This window comes from Orussus abietinus, unplaced genomic scaffold (genome assembly GCF_000612105.2).
Source record: "Orussus abietinus isolate OABI.00-Male unplaced genomic scaffold, Oabi_2.0 scaffold86, whole genome shotgun sequence".
Lineage (NCBI taxonomy): Eukaryota > Metazoa > Arthropoda > Insecta > Hymenoptera > Orussidae > Orussus > Orussus abietinus.
In genome coordinates, this window is record NW_019394257.1 from 344,099 (window position 1) to 371,792 (window position 27,694).

At 49.8% G+C, this 27,694-nt stretch overlaps 2 protein-coding genes across 2 annotated transcripts; one reads left to right on the forward strand and one right to left on the reverse strand.

Moving 5' to 3' along the window:
• Positions 1–225: 225 nt before the first annotated feature.
• LOC105695175 (voltage-dependent T-type calcium channel subunit alpha-1H) lies at positions 226–25,514 on the forward strand. Its single transcript, XM_012416523.2, has 33 exons — positions 226–524; positions 5,052–5,163; positions 5,439–5,572; positions 5,953–6,050; positions 6,111–6,282; positions 8,605–8,708; positions 8,774–8,949; positions 9,025–9,117; positions 9,268–9,446; positions 9,514–9,671; positions 9,868–10,121; positions 10,230–10,436; positions 10,518–10,647; positions 10,701–10,987; positions 11,067–11,218; positions 11,283–11,486; positions 13,454–13,574; positions 17,155–17,310; positions 17,530–17,664; positions 17,727–18,002; positions 18,165–18,307; positions 18,375–18,503; positions 18,625–18,796; positions 18,905–19,233; positions 19,310–19,502; positions 19,588–19,737; positions 19,826–20,206; positions 20,330–20,522; positions 20,596–20,857; positions 20,932–21,062; positions 21,145–21,294; positions 21,365–21,657; positions 21,724–25,514. The coding sequence occupies exons 1-33, from the start codon at positions 226–228 to the stop codon at positions 22,864–22,866; spliced, it is 7,116 nt and encodes a 2,371-aa protein (XP_012271946.2). The 3' UTR covers positions 22,867–25,514.
• A 51-nt stretch (positions 25,515–25,565) lies between these two features.
• LOC105694919 (SUN domain-containing protein 1) lies at positions 25,566–27,694 on the reverse strand. The gene is made up of 8 exons (XM_012416060.2): positions 27,565–27,694; positions 27,377–27,480; positions 27,186–27,306; positions 26,991–27,122; positions 26,493–26,608; positions 26,259–26,426; positions 25,976–26,068; positions 25,566–25,688 (listed from the first exon to the last, which is right to left on the reverse strand). Exons 1-8 carry the CDS (start codon positions 27,692–27,694, stop codon positions 25,566–25,568), a joined length of 987 nt encoding a protein of 328 aa, XP_012271483.2.

A 27,694-nucleotide genomic window follows, 5' to 3' on the forward strand; every position in this document is an offset into this window, starting at 1 on the left:
CCGCGCAGGCGCGGGCTTGGCGGCGCTCCTCGGCGGGATCCCGGCGTCGATGCCTGGCCAGTCGAGGGAGCCGCCGTCGCCCGGGAGCATGCCGGGGCTGCGCCCGTCGTGGAGAGGCCGCGTCGAGTCGAGAGAGTCCGAGGGGGCGCCTAGGCCCGCGCCTCCGGGCCCGGCCTGAGTCCTAGAGGGGACTCTCGGGGCGACTCTCGGGATCAGCCGCGAGGCATGTCGCTGCACTACCCCCAGGGTGGCCAGGGTGGGTACCGGTACCGCTCGGCCACCGGCAGCGCCGTCAACGGCCTCGGGGAGCAGGGCTCCGACAGCGACGTCGCCGAGCTCAGCGACCTCGAGGACGACGAGGACGAGGACGACGCCGCCGGCGAGCCCGACGACGACGACGACGACGACGACGAGGAGGACGACGGGGACGGCTTGCCCTATCCGGGATTCGTCCCCGTCGCCCTGAGGTACCTCGACCAGACCACTCGGCCGCGCAACTGGTGTCTCGCTCTTATCACCAATCCATATCCTTTTTCTGACTCTGACCTCCTAAGGCGCACCCGGGGCCCGGGGTCGATACCGAGGTCGGGGGCTACGCGAGGGTGGACGAGGTGGACGAGGTGGACGAGGGAACCGGCCCCCGCGCACACGTGGTCGGGAATGGCGAATGGATGCACCTCTACGTGTCCGTGGGCTCTGCGGTCGATAGTTCTCTGGTGACGATCTTGCACCAGGGGTTGCAAGGTCTGGTGATCGATTCGCTGTATGATTAGGATTACAGGGTATCGATATTTCGCGGGGTTTGATAGGTGGGGAAGTTCCTGTTAATGATTGCGAATTTCGGAAGTCGACAGTGATGATTGCTTATTGAAACTTGTGGGGTTGGTCATTGATAGGCTATCGGGTAATGATTAGGGGTTATCGATATTTCGCGGGGTTTGATAGGTCGGGAAGTTCCTGTTAATGATTGTCAGGCGAAAAGTCAAGGATTGCGAATTTCGGAAGTCGACTGTGATGATTGCTTATTGAAACTTGTGGGGTTGGTGATTGATAGGCTATCGGGTAATGATAAGGGTTATCGATATTTCATGGGGTTTGGTAGGCTGGGAAGTTCCTGTTAATGATTGCGAATTTAGGAGGTCGACAGTGATGATTGTTTGCTGAAACTTGTGGGGTTGGTGATTGATAAGCTGTACCGATGATTAGGGGATGTCGATATTTCGGGAGGTTTATTGGGTAGGGAGGTCGGTGTTAATGGTTCTTTAGTGGTACTTGTAGGTCATCGGTGGGCTTTGTGATAATGATCTGGGGATATCGATATCTGGGGGAGTTTGTTAGGTACGGTAGTTAATGATTGTTGGGGGTGAAGTCGGAGATTGGAGGTTTGGGAGGGTTGGTCATTGATCAGTTTCGCGATGGTGAGGGGACATCGATATTTGGGGGGTTTGTTAGGCAGGAAATCAGGTGTTAATGACTGTTGAATGTGGACTCGGGATTTGGGAATTTAGGTGGTCGCTGGTGATGATTCTTCGCATGAGATTCTCTTCCTCGGAAAATTCTTTATCGTCTCTAGTTCCTCGGAAGATTCTTTGTTATTTTTATTACTTCGCAAGATTCTTCGTCATTTTTATTACTTCGCGGGATTCTTCGTCATTTTTTCTTCCTCGCGAGATTCTTCGTCATTTTTTCTTCCTCGCGAGATTCTTCGTCATTTTTTCTTCCTCGCGAGATTCTTCGTCATTTTTTCTTCCTCGCGAGATTCTTGGTCATTTTTTCTTCCTCGCGAGATTCTTGGTCATTTTTTCTTCCTCGCGAGATTCTTGGTCATTTTTTCTTCCTCGCGAGATTCTTCGTGATTTTGACTTCCTCGGAAGATTTTTCGTAAATTTTTCTTCCTCGCCAGATTCTTCGTCGTTTTTTCTTCCTCGCGAGATTTTTCGTAAATTTTACTTCCTCGTCAGATTCTTCATCATGATTGGATTTTCGGGAGTCTCCTCCATTTTCTCTTTTCGTCATCGTTCTCGTATTACTTTTCGTAATCTGCATCATTCCCACGCATCGCGACGTGTCTTTTACATACGCGAGAACCTCCGTGGGAGGGAGAGAAAGGTCGATAGGCGAGGTCGATTATCCTCTTTCCAGGAGGCCGGGGATCGCCAATTGACCCTGGGCAGTCCGGAAATGGGCATGCAAAGTCGATCGGAAGTGGACTGCAGATGCACCGAGGAATCAGGCATACACAGAGAAGAGGGGCTTAACGAGGCGAACACGTGTCGATTCGGGGTCCGGTTTCTCTCTATATTCCACTCCGCCTCTCTTGCTCCTCCTTTATCTCTATTTTCGACCTCCAGCGAATTTCGCCGACTCGTTTCGCGTCTCCGCCGTGCCCAATTACCGGAGTCAATTATTCGGCACCGATTGCGGAGCTTCCGGGATTCCTCGGAGAGGAGGTAGGAAATTGAAAAACGCCAGGGGGGGTCCAATCGACGACCTGGCGGAATTGTTTCTGCAGGCAATCTGGAGGGCCGCCGAAAGGGAAGCGAATTTCCGCCCTCTGATTCCTCTTCTGCTTGATTTTACTCCCGCTCGCCGGGCCGCGTAATAATATGGTAATTTTCTGGAGGGCCACTCTTTACCTCCGAGTGGCATAACGCCTCTGGAGGTGTTGCGCCCGTCGAGTGCTTGCGAGCTTTTTTCATCTTTTTAGGGAAACCCTCTCGGGAACATGGTTTTTATCCCAGAGCACTCGAGACGGGACCTACCCCGGGGGGAGTGATCAGCTGATCGATATGAATTTTTTTTTTTAAGGACCTTTGGTGATCTGATTTTATTTTTACATCCTCGTTCCAGGACTTCTTGTCATTTCCGTTTTCAGGAAAAAATGCCAGGAAATGACATTTCTCTTAATACACCTGGGGGAGCCCACGGACTCGATCAGCTGATCGATCAGCTGATCGGCCTCGCGCGACGCGCGTCAAATTTGAGGCCCCTCTGGCGATCCTTTTTCTCCTCCTTCGTGCCAGGACCTCCTGTCAAGGGAAGCCTTTTCACGTAAAAATCCCAGAAAAATTTTATTTCTCCCAAGATACACGGGGAATCTCAGGATATCGATCAGCTGATCGACCTCGCGCGCCACGCGCGAAATTTGAGGCCCCTCGAGGGATCCTTCCGTATTTCGTCCTTCGTCGAAGGATCTCCTGGCGAAAACCTCTCCCGAGTTCTCTCACGCTCTGGATTTCCGAGAGAGGATGCGGAAACTGGCGTCGGAGGCTGTCGGTATTGATCGGCGGAGGCCGACATCGCGGAGACCACCGGGCTTTGCATTCGCGTCCTCGAGGACCTCCTACCTCCCGACCTCGCCAGGACTCTCCAGGACTCTTGACAATCGCCCGCTCGATTATCCGCGATTATCTCTCTCTCTCCCTCGACGATCTTCATCGTAGTCGGCGGTTCTCTCGTTTTCGCGGCCGCGCTAAAATAATCCCTGAGGTCGCCTCCAGACGAGGTTGGCGTTTCAATTCAGTCGATTACCATCGTTCCATTTGGCTCTCTCTCGGTTCCTCTCGCTATTCCGCTCTCTTTCCCTCTTCCTCTCTCCCTCTGTCGCTCGCTCTTATTTATCGACCCGGGAAGGGAGAACTCCACGTCGCCTTCCTTTTGGAAGCTGCCTCCGCCGTCTCGACGAGACCTCGATCTCCCTTTCAGATTTCTCCCGAGAGGTCGAAGGTAGACGAAGGATGCTGAAGAAGGGGCAGGACAATGATCCTTCACCTTTGATTACTTCGGGTTACCTGGCGTGGGTGTAATTCGGGAGCGATTTTATGATCGCTGAGGGTAGAACGTTTCTTTTTTTATCAGGAGGTGCTGATAAGGGGGAGCGTTTTAGAGGTCACGAAAGAATTACATTAGTTAGACGGCTCATTGATTATATTTTTTGGTAGGGTGGAGACTTTTTATAAGGCCGTGGAACGATTCGTCGGATCTAGGGGAATTCTTTATCAGAGAGGTTCTGATAAGGTGCATTGGTTTAGAGGTGACGACAAAAATTGGATATTAAGACATTTTTAAGGTTTAAATCTTTTCAGTTTTTAGACCCTTTTCAGATATTGGTTAGGCTTCATTTGATAAGGGAGGTCGTGATGAAGTACCCTTTTTATATCGAGTAAAAAATTGATATAAATGGTAATTGGGCTCGAAAGCTAGAGACGGGTGTAGGCCACGAGGTGTGTTTAGGACTCGGTCACTTGGCAACAACGAATCGATTTTACTCGCAGCCGGTGATAGTTCGGCCACGCGATAACACCCTCGTACCGGGAGTCGCAGGGGAAAACGAAATTCCGGAAACGAGGCGAAGGGGGACCGACGGAAATGAGGGAAAACGAGGGGAGACGAGAGTTGTTTGGGGGAACACGTGGAGTCGGACTAGCTACTCCGACTTGTCAGATTTGACAGCTCGACTTGCTAAAAAATTGTTCGCTGCTGCTATGACAAAATGATGAAAGAAAATACCGACTTGTCAGATTTGACAGCTAGACTTGCTAAAAAATTGTTTGCTGCTGCTATGACAAAATGATGAAAGAAAATACCGACTTGTTAGATTTGACAGCTCGACTTGCCAAAAATTGTTTGCGACTGCTATGATAAAATGATGAAAAGAAAATACCGACTTGTCAGATTTGACAGCTCGACTTGCTAAAAAATTGTTCGCTGCTGCGGTGATAAAATGATAAAAAGAACAAATAAATAAAATACCGATAGGAACCCTGCCAAAAGACGAGATCGCTCGAAAATGCTGAAAAGGCTACAACTTTGCTAGAAATGATCACACGATAGTATTATTAAATGATAAGTATATAAACGATAATTTGACAAGATTATTGATAACATAGAGAGTGACATTAAATGCCGGTGGGAATTCTACCGGGACTCGAAAGCTCTCGGAATTGATTGAAACGAGGTGAATCTAAACCGAGGTCGGGGAGGTACTCGGGGAAGCTCACTCTTCAGGGTGTCAACGCCGGCTCGTAAATGTTCCTTAACCCAGATGACACGTGGTTCGAGAGGATAAGCATGATGGTGATCCTCCTGAACTGCATAACCCTCGGGATGTACCAGCCATGTGTCGACGACCAGTGCGTGACGAATCGGTGCAAAATACTCCAGGTACCTTTAAGAGCGAATCCGGGCCGACCTCGAAAATCCGGCGCCTCTTCGAGGTCGAAGATGAAAGGGTCCCGAACTTAACGGCGAGATGTTATCGATGCCGACATAAATCAGTCACGGTTTATGATAAAAGGTATTTCTGGCCAGCGAGATGCTGCTCTCTCGCCCGAGAAGGGTCCCTCGTCTTCGGGAAAAGCCGCCATCTTGGATCGGCCCGGAACCCGCGACATCCTTAAATAAAAAAGGACCTTAATCGACGCCTCCACCTATTCCAGATGTTCGACGACATCATCTTCGCCTTCTTCTCGCTAGAGATGACCATTAAGATGGTCGCCATGGGCATCTACGGGAAGGGGACCTACCTGGCCGACTCGTGGAACAGGCTGGACTTCTTCATCGTCGTCGCCGGGTACGATGCTACTTTTTCTTGCCCGTTAAGGCGGCCCTAAAGAGGTCTCCTTCGAGGAACCAATCTTTTCTCCGACCTGGGGGCACCGAATCGTCTCCGAGCTTCACCACGTGGGTGCGGAGGCTACAAGGAAGGTCCTTCCGCCCATGAAATGTCGATGAAAAAAAAAAGAAAAATTCTATATGAACATTCTTAACATATTTTCTTTATAAAATATGGAACTTCACGTTACCACGTCCACGTTGAAAAAGTTTCACACGACTCGGTGCACCGGTCTGAGGGAAAGTCTCAGGGCAATTTCGCACCGCCTTAAAAAAGGCCTTATCAAATTTGGTCCCCGGAAAATGGGATCGGAGAGTGAGTTTCCCTCGGGGTTGCAGGGCTCTAGAGTACTGCCTGAACGTGGAGAACATGAATCTGTCGGCTATCAGGACCATCAGGGTGCTGAGACCTCTCAGGGCTATCAATAGGATCCCAAGTGAGTGGCGGCGATGGAAGAGGACGGGCATCTTTTATAAGGGGGGTATCTCGTTTTAAGGCATGAGGATCCTGGTGATGCTGCTGCTGGACACTTTGCCGATGCTGGGGAACGTCCTGCTCCTCTGCTTCTTCGTCTTCTTCATCTTCGGCATCGTCGGGGTCCAGCTGTGGGAAGGGATCCTCCGACAGCGGTGCTTCCTGAAGGCCCTCCCGAACGTCAAGTACCCCGAGTAAGTGACGCCAGCCCCGTGATAAGCTATCGATTTATCGAGCCGATCCCTCAGGGCCCCTCCCGTGCTTGTAACACCTGATTACACCTTTCCGGCTTTTTTACACCTACTGGAGAGACCTGCATCCCGCTTTTCTCGCCCGATTGCCGGCCATCGTTAATGCCGAGCCGACGAACCCTGGACTGACGTCACCCTGGATACCAGGACGAAAATCCCGAAACGGAGGAAAGGACCTCCTTAAGGGGGTGTGAAAGTCCCCCCAAGAGCCTCGTTTATGCAACTTTTATACAGACTGCATCGCGAATTTAGAAGCTACCCATAAATTTCAATTTTTACCAAAATTTCCTTATAAACATCTTCGAGATTTTTTATAAAATTTTTATTTCATGAATTTCCATTTCATGTGGAGTTTTAAACGATTCGATACACCCAGCTCGGAGGATAGTATCGTTAACGAGACCTCCCTGTCGCACTTCCACATCACCTTAAGGTGGCCACACTCGTTGCGATGGATCGTAGCGATTGGAAAATCCCGCAGTTAATTCCACCCAATCTACAGCTCTACATCTGATGTAAATCAGTGTATCAGATTGCCCGAAATGTGTCGCAAGGATTAATTAACCCTTTGAACACGGAGGGATTTCGACATACGGGCGAAATTCGCCTGACCGTGCGGGCAATACTGGACCAAACGTCGGGCTCCTAGTAGTCAAAGGGCTAGCAAGTGCAGCCACTTTCTCCGTGGCACGTTATCACTTAGAGACGAGCTATCGCGTTCTGTAAATTCGATTCGCGTTTCTTCTCTCGCCTGGCAAGTAGACTGGAGTTCTCTAGCTTCGTGTAGAAGGTGTCTCCGTAGAAATCTCCATACCCTGCTCTGTCGGCTTCTGTATATCTCTCTTATCTCTCTCTCTCTCTGTGGAAACGACTTCCGAGGACCCCCTGCGACTGCGTAAAGGAGGGCGGTTTGAAGAATTGGATCAAGGGACGGGATTCGATTTTAATTAAGGTGTAGAGATCGGGGCCGGAGGATGATTTCTGTTTAGGATCCGTAGAACAATGTGCCAGCCCAAAGGGCCAGTGACAGGGTCTTGTTTCGCTGTTGCAGGTTACTCTCGGACGAGTACTCGGTTCGAACACGAATTTAGTAAGCCTCCAGTAGAGAGGGCAGTGCGCAAGCGCACGGCCACTCTGTGCATACATATCTATATATATATCTCCGTGTACATACACACACACACCTGTACATCATCCTGTGCTCTGCGAAACTCTGTCGTCTGTATACCTCTAGTGCGTGCCTCTGTCCTGTGTGTACATATATATGTATATACCTCTATATATACATACGTCTTTCCTAGAGAGCATGCCCGTCGTACCTGTGTGCCGTGTCGCCTCACATCGTCCATTGACATGTCCTTTTTATCCTCCCCTTGAACGAACCATAAACGCTGATCCGACTTTGGAGGTAAAGAGACTGAAAGAGAGAGAATAGAGATTTTTATTATTTTTTTTTAATATTATTTTTATATAATATATCTTATATATTATTATATAATATCTCTCCGCTCAGCTGTTTAAGGGATGGGAAAAAAGTCCTTCTCTTCCTGGTATGTTGGCTTCGAGATCAGATCAGGGTGTTGGCTTCGAGATGTCACATCCCGAGGTCTCTTGACCTATCCCAATTTCCGGGATCCCGTTGTACATAGATCCATCCATTGACCGTTCAGCATATACATAAGTCGAGGGAGTCGTCCTGGCACCTTGCCAATCGTCTAGGGGAATCTCTCTTGCGGTGCATGCGTCGATGTGACACACTATCTTCCTCTTCGCCGTGATTTTTGGTTCGGCTGAAAAGGTGGAGGAGAGGTCCTCGGGGACCTCGTTCGGAAGGTGGAGCCGAAGGTCCCCGTTTAAGGGCACCCTCGAGCTCATGGGAATGAGCCTGCACCTCGAGGGCACGCTTAGGACGTGTCTAGGACGTGCACCAGCACTCGCGACTCGTTTCCGGTGTCTAGATAAGGTCTCGAGGGCTCTGATAAGGACCTCGACAGGGAGAGGAAGGGAAGGGCCGCGTGCATTTCGGAGTTGGACTTGCCTGCGAGCACTCACACGACACACCAACCTGTATGAAAGTCGGGACTTGCTCGAATCGGTATATAAGTCGGCATATGAGACACGCTCTGATAAGCATATAAGACACGCTCTGATAAGCATATAAGACACGCATGGAGATGCATCCGTACGTGAGATGTCTCGCGAGGAGCCCCGGTCTCGTCCTTCCTCGACGTCCCCCTTTTTTGTGCGCTCTTCTTGTCTTTCTAGCGACCTGGAGAAGTACTTCGACTATCAGGGCCAGGACTATATCTGCTCGAGGCCTGACGATAGTGGCATGCACTCCTGCAGCGATCTCCCTCCTCTGAAGTTAGGCAAGTATAGGGACCCTTATCGGCAACCAGGATGGGAACACCCTAGACATGTTGGGGGATTTTAGGGAACCTCGTCTGCAACAGCACCGCCCTGCCGAATAATAACGCCACCTTCATCAACAATGCCACCTGCGTTAACTGGAACTACTATTACACGGAGTGCAAGGGCCAGGGGAACAATCCTTTCCAGGGGACCATATCCTTTGATAACATAGGTCTGGCCTGGGTCGCCATATTCCTGGTGAGCCAGGAACTATTTTATAAGGATCCTTTATTAGAATGATACCCGGTCTTGAGGGTCTTTTGTGATGCACAGGTGATCAGCTTGGAGGGCTGGACGGACATTATGTACTACGTCCAGGATGCTCACTCCTTTTGGGACTGGATCTACTTCGTCCTGCTTATTGTGGTAAGGGTCTACTGTCTGTACATGTACTTCACTTTTAGAGCTGAAAGACGTCCCCTAGTTGTTTAAGTGCTAGGGATGTTAGACGTATTTTAGCCGTAGAAGGTTTTGCGTGTGGACCTTGGGGAGGGATCTTAAATCCTGGTCTTTCAGATCGGGTCCTTCTTCATGATCAATCTCTGCCTGGTCGTGATCGCTACTCAATTCTCGGAGACGAAGAAGAGGGAGATGGACCGGATGCGCCAGGAGAGGGCGCGCTTCCATTCTACCAGCACCCTGGCCTCTTCAACGAACACCTCGGAGCCGACGACCTGTTACGCCGAGATAGTCAAGTATGATTAGAGGAGGGAAAGTAAATCCAGGACTGGAGGGTGGACTCTGTGTACTTTTCTCTTGAAGGTACATCGCCCACCTGTGGAGGCGTGGGAAGCGCAGGCTGATGAAGAAGTACCGGCTCTATCTGTACAGCAGGCAGCAGAAGAGGGAGCAGAAGCTCCTGAAGGAGCAGTCCCAGACCCAGCAGACAGCTGGGGGTCTTAGGACGAACGGGACTCATGGTAATGTCCCGATAATTAAGCCAATTGTAAGGACGGAACTTGCCGACGAAGAGTAAGACGCGGACGGTACCGTTTATCTCTCTTGACGAGGATGTTGTGTCAGGACGAATGTGACCCAGGATCACTGTAGGTCTTCTACCGTATGTTGAAGACGAAGAATAAGGCTAAGGAAGAGATATTTCCTTCTTACCCTTAGAGAGGCGAGTCCACCGTGAAAGGTGTCCTCGACTTCTAGCTGCCCTGGAGTGCGGGGAACAAGTCGATCCCGGGGACTCGGGACCCATCGGAGGGTCCTTGAACGCCATCGTCACCGGTACCGGAAGTCTTGCACCCAGGGCCAGCCCGGAAGTGTCCGAGACCGAGGTCTCATCCAATCAGTGCCGTCCGAGCCTTCAGCGTATTCCTTCCGTCTCGAACGGCAGCGACAGCAACATCGTCAACGCGGCCGAGGTGCTTCATACAATTTTTTCCACGGCCATCCCCTAGTTTCCCACCATCGCCGGTCCTCGAGACAAGTGGAGGACCTTCCTGAGGACCTGGGGAATTTTTTTTCTTCAGACGAACAGTGCCTTGCTGAGTCCACCTTGCGCCCACAACCGGAGGAGGAGCAGCGTCATGTTCAGCGACGTGGTGCTTCTTCATGGTAGCAGCGTGAACACCCTGCCGGGCACGACGGTGCCCGGGGAGAGGAACGTCTGCTCCAGCGAGAAGATGACCCAAACCGGGGATGGAAACGTCTGGTCCACGGCGCAGCCGAATGTGCAGGTGAGCCCGAGGACACCTTACACGGCGGACAATCACGAAGAGGAGGGTGATAACGATTCCTAACACCTCCTCGTATTTCAGCTGCACACCGACCTGGGTACCACCGAGGCCATGACATGTCAAGAGCTTTTGGCACTGAGTGGCGCACTTAGTGCTGCCTTGCCAACTGGTCAGCTGGCCCTCGACTCGTTCCTGAACTCCTTGACAAAAGGTACCCGAAGAGCTTCCTGATGGGTCTTAGACTTGACATATCCTCTCGCGTAGGTATCACCGATCGACACGTCACCATGGAAGACCAGGGTCAGTGGATGAACGACCCTGAGACCTGTTCCTGCTGCGACGCCCAGAACGAGCAATGGCCCGAAGACGACAAATGGCAGCGATCGGAGGCCAGGAAGCTGTTGAACGCTTCCGGAAGTTGTTGCGTATGCGCCATCAGGTGCGTGCGCAGGTGGATAAAGAAACTAGTCGAGCACAAGTACTTCCAGCAGGGGATCCTGCTGGCCATCCTGATAAACACGCTCAGCATGGGCATCGAGTACCACAACCAGGTAGCCCTCTTCGTGTCCTGACGATGGAGTCCTTGCTCCGGTGTCTTTTAATCAGGACCAATTTGATACTCCCTTCAAGCCTGACGAGCTAACCGTGATCGTGGAGATCAGCAACATCGTCTTCTCCGCGGTCTTCGCTATAGAGATGTTGCTGAAGATCATCGCCGAGGGGCCCTTCGGGTACATCAGCAACGGCTTCAACGTCTTCGACGGCGTTGTCGTGGTACTGAGGTGAGGATATCTCTTCTCCTGGACCTAGGGAGAGGATGTTCCCACATGTAAGTCTTTTCTTCAGCGTGGTGGAACTGTGCCAGGCCTTCCTCGAAGAGCGAGGAGGCAGCTCCGGTCTGAGTGTCCTCAGGACCTTCAGGCTTCTCAGGATCCTGAAATTGGTGCGGTTCATGCCGAACCTCCGACGGCAGCTCTTCGTCATGCTCCGGACGATGGATAACGTTGCCGTATTCTTTTCCCTTTTAATCCTTTTCATCTTTATCTTCAGGTAAGCCGACCCAAGTGATACGCGTATAGGGTACCCTTAGTGTTAAGGAGCCTCGGGATACCATTCGCGATCACCAAGGAGGGGTCCTCCGAGTTTATCATCCTGGTTATCGGTCGCATTTATGGGGGGATCCGAGGATAGGGGAGCGATAGGTTGGATCATGAAACCGAGCCCATTTGTCTAGGACAACTCTCTCTCTCTCATCGAGCGCATAAACGGTCCTCGCGATGGCGAGTGGTCTCCTCCAGGACGAACCTCTAGGTGTTCCTCAGGGTGCCATTCGCCCCGCGAATAAATTCCAGATTAATCGAAAGCCGCGTTTAATGTCTTATCGATCTCGACTTCAGCATCCACAGTGCGAACTACTCTTCGGCTACTTCGCGCGGCAGGTCTGTTAACCCCTGTCGAGCGAGTCCGATTAAATTCTAATATCCACTCTAAACCGCCATTTTTTTATTCCACCCATTGTTGTCGGTCGGGAAGGCTTTAATAATTACTTAGAAAATTATTTCTGATGATTAGGATTTTTTTTCCTTTTTTTTTCGGGGGAAGAAAGCGGCGTTTTCAAGGATTTCCTCGCTCGACAGGGCAGCCTCTGTAGGATCTACTGTACTCATTGTAATTGTCATTGGTGTGACGCTCGTGCGATGCTCAGTGCGTTTAATGAGTATGGAAAGATTGACATGGATTGACATAAGGTGGTGTGACGGTAATGACAGTGTTGTTGGCACGTCCGGTTATATATATACACGTACGCCCTGGTGACTTTTGCTCCTTTGTGGCTTTGGACACCTTAGGGCGGACATTCACTTCCTAGGCATATATGAATATCAATATATATATTACACATATATATATATATCTTGAATATATACGTGGTGTACGTGTGCATGGTGCTTCTTATTGCTGGACATGTCTAGTGGACGAGCCTATCTGATGGCTACTACTGCCAACTATATACTTGGAACTCCCCAGCCTACCCTCTATCGTCTATTTGCTATGGAACGCCCTTGTCAGCGCGCGAATGTTACATGATTGATCGTCGATGATCGGAGAGCCTGCAAATTTTACCGCCTTTTAATTAAAATTTTTTTCATTCCCCCGGAAAGAGAGGTTATACCCGTCGAAGGGAACTGCAGATCGCTCGGGAAGGGTCTCAGAGTCCCTTGTGAATTTTTCCGAATTTTTTCTGAATTTTTCCGAATTTTTATCGATTTTTTTTCGATTTTTCATGGGGTAGGGTACATAGTTCACGTATAGAGACGCGGTTGTGTTCCGCGACAAGTGCGTTTTTCGAGCTTCCGGCTACTTATGCCACGCGGGAGGTCAAGTTTGCAGGCAAGTCTCTTGACAAAGTCTACACTGGTCGCATGGTACGTTTGAATGCGTTGCATCAATTTCGGGAGAAGGCCGAGTGGACGGTTCTTGGAGGAAAGAACTCGAGTCGTCTACTCGGGGCCGACGGTTTTCGGGAGAACTCGGAGTAGAGTTTCGCGCCAAATACACACGTTATCGAGTTAAGGTGAAGTGAAACCCCCGTCTCAAATCAGTCGGTCCGAATAAGACACTTTTTTCTTTTTTTTAAGAGTGTTCAACCGAACCGTCCGAAACTGCGACAGATGACCACCTAGGAATTACCCTGACACTTTGAAAATTTGAAATTTGGAAAAAAAAATTTCCCAAGGCTCAACAAACAATTGCACGAGGATTTTGAAATATACCCAATATAATTCGATACTTCTGTCGACATGAAAACCAATGTGGGTGTTTAGGAAAATCTGTTTTACCGACGTCGATCAAGTTTCTCTTGAGGTCTTTCACTTCACCTTTTACGGAGGTGACGCGAGGAGGTCCTCGACGGTTCGGCGGGCTGTGCGAGGAGTGTTCCTAGATAACGAGAATTATCTCCGTTTCCAAGGAATTGGATCTTCCGACCAAGTCATATGGTGCGTTTCGTTGTGTTGTAGTATTCTCGGGATGAACCTGTTCGGTTGCAAATTCTGTGAAACGATGAAAGGCAGCTCTGACGTCGAGTGCGATAGAAAAAACTTTGACTCGTTGCTCTGGGCAATAGTGACGGTGTTTCAGGTACAGGTCTAGATACAACAATATTACCATAAGTTGTAACGAGCTTTCGGCAAAGTTAACCCCCTGCCCCCTGTACCTCGCTCCTGTTGTTTCGACAATAAGCCCTGAAATGGGCCCTCGCTGATTAAGGGCGCCTTGTTGTTAGTCGATTGAGTGCTCCCAAGGTAACGTATGAGTTTTTCTGGCATGGAGCTTGTTCGTGCCTTTGCTTCGCTCGTACCCGTTACTCCTTAACCCGTGAATTTTCCGAAAAATTCCCAAAAAATTCCCAAAAAATCCCCGAAATTCTCGACATTTCGGCATGAATCTCGATGTGCTTTTCCTACTGTCTCCCTCCTGGTGTTCCGAGATCTCCCCCATTTTTTCTCTCCCCTTAAGGGGGTGCGAAAGTTCCACCTGAGAAGTCAATCGTCCATGGGACCTTTTTTCCGAACTGGGTGTACCGAATCCCATCAAACTTTACAACGTGAACGCGAAGACCATAACAAAGGTCCTGACAGCCAAGAAATTTCATTCTTTGTAAAAAAATTATTTAGACACCTATAAAGAAATTTCCGAAAAATTGAAATTTCATGGGCGTAGGGACTTTCCTTGCGGTCTCTATATTCATATTGTCAAGTTTGAAGCGATTCGGTACTCCCACTTCGGAGGAAAGTATCATAAACGAGACTTGACGCACTTTCACGTCGCCTTAACCTCAATTCTGAGACTGCGAGATCTCCGCCATTTTGTTTTCCTCCTCGCCTAATCGACGTTCGTCTTCTCTGGGAGCTTCTCTGTGCATTTTTTCCCAGGTTTCGCTGTTTGTCGTTGCCCATTAACCTAGGTCGCTTATTAGCACGTGAATGTTCTCGTTGTCTTTCTTCTGACTTTATTTCTTTTTCCTCGGTTTTTCCTTCCGAGTTAGCTCGAGGTTTTCACACTTTTCAGACCTCTCCTCGAGGTCTCGTGGAGAGACACCTTCCTCGCATTCGTGTCGGCTTTGCATGCGCTTCTTCTCTTCCTCGCGTTCGCCTTAACGAATCGACACACGCTTTTAAGGGGATGTGATAGTGGCATCGGAGATATATCATTAGTTTATCACACTTTTTTCCGAGTTGGCTGTATCGAATCCTTTCAAAATTTAGGACGTGACCGCGAAGCCTCTAAGGAAGGTTCCGACGTGGATGAAATTTTGATTTTTATAAAAAAATTGTTTAAGTAAGTATAAAGAAATTTTTTTAACTTTGAAATTCCATGGGTGCCAAGACCTTTTTTATAGCCGCTGTAGTCGGATTGGCAAGTTTGGAGGAATTCGGTACACCCTGTTTGGAGGAATGCCTTAGAAACGTTCACTTTGATGGTGCCGCCTTATCATGTCGCCTTAATCTCTCGAGAGACAGATTCGGGGCCGAGGTAGATTAGAGAGGCCAGAACCTAAAATCTCCACCGTTAAAATGATCACCATAAACCCAAACCATCAAGACGTCGAGGTCCTTTTTCCTGGGCCCTTTGATCTCGACCCTCGCACTTGTTCATTAGCCTTATCAGAAGTGATACGAGCTGTCACGTGTTATCAGAACGGGAGATTCTCCGATTCAGGGCAAAGAATCGCGACGTCGGTTCTCGTTAAAGGACTCGTCATTCCAGATCCTTAAGGGTGTCTCCTTTACACGACTTCTGGAAAATCGACTTGTAAAAAATGCTCGGGCGATGTCGAGTACGTTCTCTCTGTACACGGTTCAATTGTGCATTTCAATGGGAATTAAAATTCACTCTACATCGATTTAAATTGCGCAGAAGAAGAAAACGTAAGAGGACGAGTTTCCCTGGAACTTCTTTCAGACCTCCTTAATCCTCGGAAATTAAAATGCGTGTACATGGTGCACCGAGTATTATATAATTGCTCGTTGAATTTTGCAAAATATTTCCTCGGTACTGTTTAAACGTTCCGAGAGAAATGTTCCTTTCTCAGGGTGCACGAACACGCGTGTCGTGATTTTCGTAATTACCGGTAGTGACAATTGTCGGAGCAGGGTTCATGGACCTCATTTGGGAGTTTTCATTTAACGGCGTATAGGGAGGACGTGCCCGGCGTTAATTAGAGGAACCATAAAAAAAGGAAGAAAAGAAAAAAAAAAGAAGAAGAAGAGAGAAATAGGAGTCGTTAGTGCATATCAATTTATATCACGCCTTTCAAAGTTCACCATCCGTGTTAGTCCACATCTCGTTACCCGAGGTCGGCGAAGATCCCCATTTTGACAATGTCTATAGACCAGTGTTTACACAGCTGTTTCTCCCCCGATTAATATACCATATAAATGTACATTAGTATATATATATATACACATTTATATATTAAATATACATACCCAGGTGTACCTTGACGATAACCGTAACATTCTGCAATCCGCGCCCGTTTTGTCAATTGACACTTGTCCAATCTCGAGGCCAAGTCCCGATGAGTCATTTGCATATTGTTGTAAATATTCTCCTTAAATATTGCAATTATGCTTTTGCGGTGGAGCGACTTGTCGAATTTTATCATGAAAGTTCGGGACTGTCGGTGCAAACGAGCCTGTCTTTTGACACAGTCTTGTCGGACTACTTTGAGCTTGTCACTTGTCACGCCTACAACTCGTTACACGTACCACACCGTGTGTATACTCGCCGGCAATTTTGCAGAATGTGACTTAAACCGAAGTGCAGCTTTCCCGAGCGACATCGTCATCGCTATATTTACCTATTAGAGATCGCTTAAATCGGCCGCGCGATCGAATCCACGACCCCTTAGGATGTCTTTTAACATTTACACGGAAATAAGTGCGAAATGTCAGGAATAAAGTAATGACCTACAATTTGGGGATTCCGATATCGTGAATTAAGGTGATCATTCTATATATCAAAACGTAAAAATATTGATTAAACTTCTCTCCAAACTAGGTACACGTGGTCATGTAGGTCCTAAGGAAGAACGCGATGCTCGCGAAATTTCCAAAAAAGGCATTTTTTTTCGAAAAATTAAAATTTATGTTCTTCCTTAGGGCCTCCATAATCACGTGTTCAGGTATCAGATAATTCGGTGTCAATATTTTTATCAATATTTCTTCGTGGTAATTGAAATTTCCTTCAGCGATGAAAACCATTCGGTGGATTTATTAATATTTTTATGAACATTTCTTCGCGACAGAAGAGGTTGTTTAAGGGGTCGCGGATTCGCGCGTGACCCTGCCTTATGTCAGGGTTTTTCGAGGTACTTTAGGAGCAGGGATTCTCTGGTTTGCAGCATCCTAGGGATGTACCTGTTCGGTGGTAAGTTTTGCATGTGGGCGGATCGGAGTCGGGCCTGCACTTGTGCCGAGGTTGTCTCTCGACATCCAATGTGTCGGTGCGATCGGAAACATTTCAACGACATCCTCTGGGCCACTGTCACCGTGTTCCAGGTAAGAATGTTCCCCTAGGCCCGCTTCTCCCCGCACACCCTCCAAAGTACTTTGGAAATATCCCCCGTATGTACTAGCTCGCGTCCAGTGACTCGTTATCACCGCGAAGATCCCCTCGGCGAGGTATTCCGCGATATTGACCGTCCTTTCTCTCGTAGATCCTCACCCAGGAGGACTGGAACGTGGTGCTCTTCAACGGGATGCAGAAGACCTCTCACTGGGCCGCCCTCTACTTCGTCGCCCTGATGACTTTCGGCAACTACGTCCTCTTCAACCTGTTGGTCGCCATCCTGGTCGAAGGGTTCTCCTCCGAGGTGGGCGCAACCTTCTCTGTTAATTCCCTTTATACCCTCTTCGTCGTCATCCTTTACCCTGAGAAAGGAGTTTAAGTATTACTCCGATTTTTTTGCAACTATTATGCGCAAATGACAGGTGGAGTATGCCATTTAGTGCAATACCCAATATAATTCCATCTCCAATTGTGGATTTTTATATATATATATGTTGTTATCCCTAATTGTACATTTTTACAGAGGAATGAAAGGAGGGAACGGGAGCAAAGAGAGCAGGCTAGATTGGCTTCGAAGGAAGCAGGATTGGGAAGTGACGATGGCTCTTCAAGGTTCTCTGGGTCCCACTCGGTCTCTGATAGCGACACTTATACTCAGGTGATAGGCCTTATCTTGATTTTTAAAAGGAAATGTTTCCACCCCTTCATTCTTCCTCAAAGGACCGGAAGAACTCCTGGCACAGCGTGGATGACACCAGGAAGTACAAGGACAACACCTGCAGGGACAAGCAGAACAGCTGGAGGCGCACCTTGGAGGAGCCTAAGTGCAACATCCAGAAGGAGAGCAAGATGATGGGCACCCAGCCTCCGATCATCACTCACACCGCGGCTACTCCTCAGGACTCGCCTAACACGACCCTGGACACCGGGTACAGGGAGATCAACTACAGGGTCACCCATCCGGCCTTGTCGATAGAGTCTATTGACAGATCAGGGGTGGGCACTTAACATTTAAACGATTTATAATCAGCTGATAGCATGCTACCTTTATTTCGGAGGGACTATCAGTTAAGCCAGATTACGTTTCGAGTGGATAACACTTGATGAGAGATTGGATTTTAATTACCGGACATTGGTTTATTTTTTCGACACCTGAAGAGCCAGACCAGCATCCCTTCGGGCTTGTTGAAGCCCTCTGACAACAAATACACGAGCAACAACCTGGTGGCGAATCAGCTGACGAGGCGCATCAGTCTGGTCGCCGTGGTCAACTCTTCGGCATCTAGGGACCCTAATTCAAGGTTGAAGAGGAGGATGAAAAGGCCCGAGGGAGGGAGAGAGAGGTTTCAATGGATTTTCTGTTTTTAGTCCGCCGAGAATCCAGAGGGGATATTCCTGGCGCCTGTCCAGACCGTCTCTAGGAAGGAAGAGGTCGCATTACGAAGACGAGCCCGGAAGAGCGATTATTTTAAACAATGGACGAAGTACAGGGTCCGCGTGAGTGTCGCGTCCCCGTCTTCAGGGAGTCCTCAAGAACGTGGAAAAGTTTCCATGAACTTTTTCCCATCCTGGGGATTTTTTTTTTTTTTTTAATTATGAACCTTGGCTTATTCTTCAGGATCTGTAGCGAGTACGCGAGCTACAACGGGGGTTATCTTCATGGTTCGATAAGGAACGACACCCAGAGGAGTACCCCGAACAATCGAGCGATGAGCAACAATTGCAGCCTCAGTCCTAATAATTCCATCAAGAGTCGCAGCTCATCGGTGGCTCATTACGCGACCTCCAATGCAAGTGTCCAGCTCAGTCAGGAATATCGCATTTTTTTTTAGTAATTAATGTGGCTTATTTTTAGTAATTAATCTCCTCAGGGTGTTTTATGTGGCGTTGATCCGCAGATGAGGTGGATCGGAGACCTGTCCCGGCAGAATTCACTTCACGGGTACGACAGTATGCAGATTCAGAAGGTCCCCCTAGACGATCTTCCACCCACCTCCACTCCTAGGACGATTAATAACCTGTCTCTAGAGACTGGGCCCTTGCCAAGAGTGAAAGCCGTCCCCGAAGAGGTTGACTCCCAGCCGGGTCAACAGACTCCTTCGTCAAATGGAAACGGAAGTGCCAGCAGCGTCGAGAAGATGAAGAAGATCTTCATGTTCTTCGAGCCCAAGGGCTGCCTCAAGGAGAGGGACGATTACTCCCTGTACCTCTTCCCACCGCACAACAGGTAGGAGTACTCGAAGTAGGTCTTGAAGAAGGGTGGAGGGCCCACCAGGAAGTTTTTTACACCCCGGCTCTTCAAGGTTTCGGACCCTCTGTCGGTGGCTGGTGGACCAGAAGTGGTTCGACAACGTGGTGCTGCTCTTCATCGGGCTGAACTGCATCACCCTGGCCATGGAGAGGCCCAACATCCCTCCGGACAGCAAGGAGAGGGTCTTCCTGCTGACCGCCAACTACCTCTTCACCTGCGTCTTCGCGGTGGAGATGTTCGTCAAGGTGAACTCCTGGAGGACCGTGAAAAGAGTGACATGGGGAGGCGCGGAATCAAAGGATCGCTTTTAGAATAAATCCTCCTCTTCAGGTCGTCGCTTCGGGGATGCTGTACGGATCCGACGCGTACTTCACTTCCGGATGGAACATAATGGACGGACTACTGGTCATCATCTCGATAATCGACCTCTCGATGTCGCTGATATCCGCGAGCAGCCCCAGGATTTTTGGGATCTTGCGAGTAGGTCGAACGTCCAGGAATCATCTTCCTGGAGCACCAGGGAACGAAGAGACTCTTCCTCCACCTTGAAGTGCCTCGAAATTTCCAGGTTTTCCGTCTGTTACGGTCCTTGAGGCCACTTCGGGTGATCAACCGGGCACCCGGACTGAAGCTCGTCGTCCAAACGTTGCTCTCCTCGTTGCGGCCCATCGGGAACATCGTCCTCATCTGCTGCACCTTCTTCATCATCTTCGGGATCCTCGGGGTGCAACTCTTCAAGGGTGCCTTCTACTATTGCGAGGGGCCCGACATTAAGAACGTCCGCAACAAGACCGACTGCTTGGCCGACAAGCGCAACGTCTGGCTCAACCGGAAGTACAACTTCGACGACCTCGGCAAGGCGTTGATGTCGCTCTTCGTCTTGTCCTCGAGAGACGGATGGGTCAACATCATGTACACGGGGCTGGATGCTGTGGGTGTGGACCAGCAGGTGAGGCGATGTCTACTCATCGTCCTGGGGTCACTTCTACGACCCTCTTCAGGGTCTTCTTCGGGTACTCCGGGACTCATCCCCTAGGGAATCATTAAATTGGGATTTTTTCCCTATTTTCAGCCGATCGAGAACTACTCCGAGTGGCGCCTCTTGTACTTCATCGCCTTCATCTTGCTGGTCGGGTTCTTCGTCCTCAACATGTTCGTCGGGGTCGTCGTGGAGAACTTCCACAGGTGTAGGGAGGAGCAGGAGAAGGAGGAGCGGGTCAGAAGAGCCGCGAAGAGGGCTCTTCAGATGGAGAAGAAGAGACGACGTGAGAATCCTTCGTATCATCCTTGAAGGGTCTTCTCTTTTCTCTTCTTCATCAACGCCTGGGGGGATTTCAGGGATGCACGAGCCTCCTTACTACACCAACTACTCGAAGTCCCGGCTCTTCGTCCATAACGTCGTCACCTCGAAGTACTTCGACCTGGCGATAGCAGCAGTGATCGGGCTGAACGTCGTCACGATGGCGATGGAATTCTATATGATGCCGAAGGCCCTGACCTACGCCCTGAAGATATTCAACTACTTCTTCACCGCCGTCTTCATCTTGGAGTCGTTCATGAAGCTGCTGGCCCTGGGTCTCCAGCTGTACCTGAAGGACAAGTAAGGCACCCTCGAAGTTGAAGTGACTCTTCAACTCAGTCTGTTCATTCATATCATGGACCATGGACTTTCAGATGGAACCAACTGGACGTGGGGATCGTGATCCTCTCCATAGTCGGCATAGTCCTTGAAGAGGTGGAGTCCAAGATCATCCCCATAAACCCCACGATAATCCGAGTGATGCGCGTCCTGCGGATCGCCAGAGGTAACTCCAGGGTCTACCTTGGATGGACTTCTTCACTTCCTGATCGTTGACAACGATGAGAATCCCTAAAAATCGGTTTCAGTGTTGAAGCTGTTGAAAATGGCGAAGGGGATCCGGGCTCTATTGGACACGGTGATGCAGGCCTTGCCCCAGGTCGGAAACCTGGGTCTGCTGTTCTTCCTGCTCTTCTTCATCTTCGCTGCACTGGGCGTCGAGCTATTTGGACGTCTAGGTGAGAGGTGGAAGAGGTTGATGAGAGAGGATGGCCTCGTGACCGAGGGTTGATATACTTTTTTCCCCAGAGTGCAGCGACGAGATGCCCTGCCAGGGCCTCGGGGAGCACGCGCACTTCAGCAATTTCGGGATGGCCTTCCTGACGCTTTTCAGGGTGGCCACCGGTGACAACTGGAACGGCATCATGAAGGACACCCTGAGAGACGAGTGCGACAGTGCGGAGGACTGCGTGAAGAACTGCTGCGTGAGCACCTTCATCGCCCCGATCTTCTTCGTCATCTTCGTGCTGATGGCCCAGTTCGTGCTGGTGAACGTCGTGGTGGCGGTGCTGATGAAGCACCTCGAAGAGAGCCACAAACAGGTAGGGGTATCTCTTATTCCCTCGACAAAGCCTCTTCGAATAGCCTTATCACTCCTATTTCCGAAGATGGAGGACGAGCTGGACATGGAAACGCAGCTCGAGAGGGAGTTAGCGGCAGAACAGGAAGAGCTCCTCGAAGAGGAAGCCGGAGCTGGTCGGGACGGTGGAGACGACGTCGAGGACGACGAGGACGAAGTCGACAACGAGATGGAGGACCACGTGAGAAGATCGAGGCCGGGATTGTCGAAGGTCAGGTCCTTGCCTGCGAACTTCACGTACAACCCTCCAGCAGGAGAGGATCGAGGAGAGGACCTGGAAGCCCCGGAGTACCCGAGGAGTCCCCAGGGGTCCACAGGAGGTGGGACACCCCGTTCAACGGACGTCTCCCTGTCCAGCGGTAGTGGTCGTGGCGGTACCCTGACCTCGGTCAAGCCCAAGCCCACCAAGTTCAAGGCCAAACGTCGGCAGACCTTCCACAGCCATCAGCGCAGCTCGCTTTTGCCGATGACCTCGATGCCCATGCACTTCGAGGTCGCCGAGGTGATCAAGCCCGAGAGCAACCTCAGCGTGCCGAGGATCATCTCCAGGAGGGACTCGACGCTTTCCGGGAGCGTCAAGTACCTTCAACCTCCGGCAAGCCCCGCCACCTCGGAGTGCCTGGAGGACGGTTCCTGGCCGAGGGTATGCAGGACTCCGGAGGTCCAGAGGAAGCCATCCTTCGGTCTCGTAGACCCTGATTTCCACGGGCAGCAGAGTCCTAGGACGAGCAGGAACTACCTGTTCCCAGGGTGCGAGACCTATGGTCCCCAGAGGATGAAGAAGAGCAGCGAGTCCTTGGAGAGGGGCCGCCAGGTCGGGGGTCCTGGGAAGGAGAGGTCACTCGAGGTTCCTGGGAACGACGACCTGGACGTGCAGTCCGTCATCAATGAGCGGAGGCCCTCGAGGCTGAAGGGCTCGGGGGCGTTCGCTCCTGGGGACGGATTCGCCGCCCTCCAGAGTGCCGGATACGCGCACATCTTCGCCAAGGCTGCCGACTCGACCTGGGGGAGCCTCACTGGGAGTGAAATCAAGGTCTATGCTGATGATACGGACTCTCAGAGCAGCGGGAACGGGAGCAGGAGGACCCCCAGGAGGGTCAGCGAGGTGGAGGCTCCTCAGGTCGAGGCTCTTCGGGATGCTGAGGGGACTCACAGTGGCGGCGGCCGATAGACTTTCTTGAAGACGTTCTCGAAGACGTTTTCGAAGACCTGGAAGACCCAAGCCACTCGTAGATCTTCCCGTCCGACCCGGCGTCTCTTGGACCGACCCTGAAGACCGTAGTGTGCATGACAATATACTTAGACGCCCTCTTCGGCGGGACCCGACCCTCTTCAGGGTCTTCGAGTCCTGCCTCTCAACGAATCCCGGGGTCGGGTCTCCGGACCTCTTATCTTTCGGTTCCTGATGATTCCCCAGGGGTCAGGGAATGGAACTTTAGGAATTGCAGCCAATTGCGAGGAATTGCGCGACACAGTGGTCCATTGCCAATTTTCAGCGCGACAAAAATCTGTGCTTAATAAATTTAAAGTTTATATATATATATAATTATTTTACATTGCCACAATTATTACCGAATATTTTATTTTTATATTTATTTATTCAGTATATTCAGTCAGGTGAATCTTTGCTCGTTGAACTGTCAGATTCATGTTTTCTTGAAATCGCTTGAAAAACTCGTGGTGGATCAATTTGCAAACATAATTAATAATTCCGCGTGAGAAAATGTTAGGACATGTACAGAAATTTTCCGTATGTAAAATCAAAGAGCATGTCGAATTTTTGTCGCCCTGATAATGGATTTCGGACCATTGTGCTCCGGGTCAAATCCCGAGAGACCCTGGATAGCGTGGGACTATCAGTCTCCTTATCAGACTCGGGGGACTCCTCTTCAAGGTCGGCGAGAAAGGGAGGAATTCGAAATAGAGAATCGGCAAAACGGAGGATCCGCCATTTAACGACTACGCCGCACGACAATCTTAATCGCCTCGCTCCGGAAAGGAGAATGATCAGTAGCGTTATCAGTGATTATCAGTTAGGGCATAGGAGGGCCGCGTAAATCCGCGCCCGATAGAGGCTAAGCTAATCGACCGTGTTAAACGACGTTGACTCGAGATTTAGACACCTTAGACGTATCTTAGGGGAGCTTGTCGGTTCGCCCTCGTTATCATTTCCGAATTTCCGCCCTCGTTATCATTTCCGAATTTCCGCCCTCGTTATCATTTCCGAATTTCCGCCCTCTTCCGCGTATCCGCCCCCCTGGGTCAGGAATTATTCGCCGTAGGGGTCGATATCTCGCATCGAGGTTCGAGATTTCTCGGATCCTAATCAGTTAACCATACCAGTGATAAGCGGGGAGACGTTTCGCGAGATTCTCCAAAGGGAGGAACTGCTTCGAAAGGGGCGAAATGTTCTCTATCGGAAAAAAAAACCGCGTACGGAGATTTCAAACAGACAGAATGAAGTTATCACCTGTTCGTTTTTTAGTATCAGGGTGAACTAAGGTTGGGAAAGAGGACCACGAGTACCAAAAGAAGTCCTTACACGTGGATAACTGAGATAACAACGCGACACGCACGTGTACCCTGTTTTACCGATACCACGAGGGCTTCGTCCCTTTAAAAGTAGTTCCAATTTTCGCAGAGGTGTAAAGGGCGTAGAGGGCGCCAGTGGAGCCATGCCTCCCTTTCAAACAATGGCGGGAAAGATTTCCCCGCTTATATCTTGTCCCCCCTCTGTCTCTTCCGCACAGAAGCCAATCCGAAGATAACGTTAACGCAACACGTGGAGTTCTTCGTTGTATAACATCTGTGATACATATATATATATAACATGTATATCTTTAATAGTAAAGGCGATTTCCGGAAGGTGAGGAGAGGAAGCAGGGGGAAGGAGCGAATCGGCGAGGCAGAAGAGCCGATAAGGAGGGCATCGCGCGATTCGGGAAGCTCTCTTTCTATTTCTCGTTGTACATAAGACCGCGACTCTGCACTCAGTGTGGTTTATTTTGATACTAGGTGATGATTAGGAGATAACGAGCCTAGACTCCCCTCCCTCACCCCCGGGTTCGGGCTTTTGCGAGGAGACCTCGACGTTGCCTTCGCCGAACCTCGACGGACCGAGCCGCGAGCCCTTATCGATCTATCATCGACCTCTTATCGCGCACCCCTTGGAGGAGGATTTTTCTTTTCTTTCCCACGTTTCCCATTTCGGGATCTTCCTTCATCTCGGTCCAGGTCGGGGATTCGAGCAGCTCGCGGGACCCAGTAACCCGACGTCTCCAGACGCGATCAGCTGATTCCGCGGTCGCTGATAAGGCGGTCGCTGATAAGGCCCTCGCTGGTAAGAAGATCGCTGTATTCGCGATTGCTGGTGTATCGATAGGCGATCGTTGATATCGCGACCGCTGATATCGCGACCGCTGATATCGCGACCGCTGATAACGCGTCAAACGACTGACCCCCCCCGAATTATCCGCGTATCGGCGGAAACTGACGGATGACTTTTCTCGTCCACCCTTTCTATCTTTATACCCCCTGATCGGTGATCCGCTCGAAGAAGAGACCCTGAAGAGGGTCCTGAAGAGGACCTTTCTTCGTCCCCTCTTCGAGGTGATCTCCCTTTCTCTCTTTCTCTCTCTCGGTCTCTTTTTCTCCCCTGTCGTCGCTAGTCACTGGTCTGTCTTAGACTACTCCGGGGGGAGGATCCTCCCGGGGACACCCTGAAGAGCCCTAGGAATTTAGACCAGGATCGTCGCTAGCCTGTAAGAACCGTACAAAGGGAATTATTGTTTAAGCTGCGGAGAGAATAAATTAATTCAAGTGACCATTACAGTTAATCGCGGCGTTGGATGGCTTTTTATCTACCTCTTGTCACTTCTCCTTCTGATATGGGGTCCCATGGACTCGGATTCTGTATATGCAGGTGAACTCCGGGTTTCCGCTGTTCGAGTGAACCGTCAACTCCACGATCTCGTAAGCCTTCCTGGGCTTGTTCTGGAAGGGGAAGAGACTCGCCGTTATCACTTAAGATAATGATAAACGCGGTGGGATGTTTAATCGACCGCGGTTAATTTAAATTCACATATTCCCTTTTTCGGGGTAATGTCATTTTTAATACACAAGTGGGTACATTTGGAACTTCATCACGAGACTATGGAGGCACTAAGGAAGAACGCGATGCTCGTGAAATTTCATTTTTCAAGATGAGACATTTTTTTTCTTAAAAAATGAAATTTCGAGAAAAACGAGATTTTTTATTTATGCCAGATTTGAGAATTTACCTCGACCTCGAAGTACTGCACGGGAGGTCCCTGGTTGTCATACGTGAAATGTCCTAAGAGGAACCCCTCACTGTCGTTGACGTCCTCCAATCCCTGTCAAGAAAAGATCTTGAAGAGATCTGAATTTTTATTCCTTTTTTTAACCCTTTGAACGCGGAGCCATTTCGACATACGGGCGAAATTCCTCTGACCGTGCAGGCAATACTCGACCAAACGTCGGGCGCCTTTAGTCGCTCTTAGTAGCCAGGGTTAATTTTTTTTTCCTCTTAACATTGAAGTTTACCCAGACGCAAAAGTCCCTAGGAGCAGTGGAGGTGTCCCCCGTGGGGGAAATGGAGGCTGAAATGTGCTCCAAACTGACACCAGATATGTAAACTAGTCCCAGGAGTTTGATAACGACCGAGCCAGAGTTTCCCTTGAAGGCCCAGCACTCCCCAGGCAGGACTCCAGTCTGTTAACAATTTAAAACGATTAGACATCCACTTTTTATATTATGTAAGGTCAGTCATAGATGGACCTGGATGATAGCTCTTGGATTGTTCTTCTGTTCGACGATCGGGATGCCGAAGAGCGTCAACACGGGAGCCCCTGCCAGGTACGTCTCGGTGTTTCTCGTTGATAAGATAGTCCCTCCTTGAAAGAAGTAATTAAGGTGATATGAAAGGGGCATTAAACATATGTGTATATAATCTGAAAATATTTTCATAACTATTCCCCAAACTGCGGATGCATCGAGTCATTTGAAACTTCAGCAGGAAGGAAGAACGCGATGCTAGTGAAATTTCACTTTTCCCCCCAAAAATATGTAATCTTGGTTAAATAAATTTTTTTTCTGAAATATGAAATCTCACGTTCTCCCTTAGGGCTTTCATAATGACGTGCTGAACTGTCAAATGATTTGGTGCCCCCAATTTGGAGGAAGGTCTCATGAATGGTCGACCTCGCGGATGCCACTTTCACGTCCCCTTAATTTCTCCTAATTGTGCGAATAGTATTTTTAATAATAATTACAGACCAGAAGACTCGAGGGCGTAGTCCGTCCTGCCAGTCTTGTCGGCGTCGTAGGTCTCCAGTTCACTTTTCACCAGGTCCCTGACGGTCTCCGGAGACAGGGCCTTCAGCAACGTCTTCGTGTGCAAGCCCATCTCTATGGTAAAAATCGAATTTCCATAAAAGTTTCAAGATCATCTACCTAGGGAATCCTCATTACCCTCGGAGACCTCGTTCCTGAGCCTGAAGATCGCCTCGGAGATCTTTGGAGCCACGCAAGCGACCTCCTTCAGCTTGATCCTCAGCTCCGCCCTGGTCTCCATCACGTTCCTGACCTCCATCTACGACATGAAACATGAAACAATGTTATATGCTTAAGAAAAATTAATTGTTTAGTCATGATATCCTTACAGAGAGAGTGTTAAGGTGTGCCCTCAGGTTGCTCAGGTCGGCCTTGATGATCTTGAAGGAGTTGCTGGCGGAGTACTTGTCGCAGAGGTGGGACACCGACATGGCTGGGGATGACTTAGTTGGTTATCACAGGATTTTCTACAAGTTATTAGGCGTTTTGGAAGATTACGGGTCTCCTGGAACCTCACCCAGCATCGAGGTGACCACGAAGAAGGCCAGCGGTCTCAGGACCTTGGCGTACCAAGGGGTCCTTCCGCAGGAAGTGGAGGGCCGAGTGTTTCCAGGATTCTGACAGCAGTACGAGTTACGTACGCTCAT

What these genes read in the sequence shown, in the direction of transcription:
- LOC105695175 (XM_012416523.2), top strand. Translation starts at nt 226, where the DNA reads ATGTCGCTGCACTACCCCCAGGGTGGCCAGGGTGGGTACCGGTACCGC. An exon ending in TGTTACGCCGAGATAGTCAA is followed by an intron (nt 9,447 to 9,513) that starts GTATGATTAGAG and finishes TTTCTCTTGAAG; the next exon opens with GTACATCGCCCACCTGTGGA. An exon ending in CAATAGTGACGGTGTTTCAG is followed by an intron (nt 13,575 to 17,154) that starts GTACAGGTCTAG and finishes TTTCTCTCGTAG; the next exon opens with ATCCTCACCCAGGAGGACTG.
- LOC105694919 (XM_012416060.2), bottom strand. Translation starts at nt 27,694, where the DNA reads ATGAGCGTACGTAACTCGTACTGCTGTCAGAATCCTGGAAACACTCGG. An exon ending in CGTGGTCACCTCGATGCTGG is followed by an intron (nt 27,481 to 27,564) that starts GTGAGGTTCCAG and finishes AGTCATCCCCAG; the next exon opens with CCATGTCGGTGTCCCACCTC. An exon ending in ATCCAAGAGCTATCATCCAG is followed by an intron (nt 26,427 to 26,492) that starts GTCCATCTATGA and finishes AATTGTTAACAG; the next exon opens with ACTGGAGTCCTGCCTGGGGA.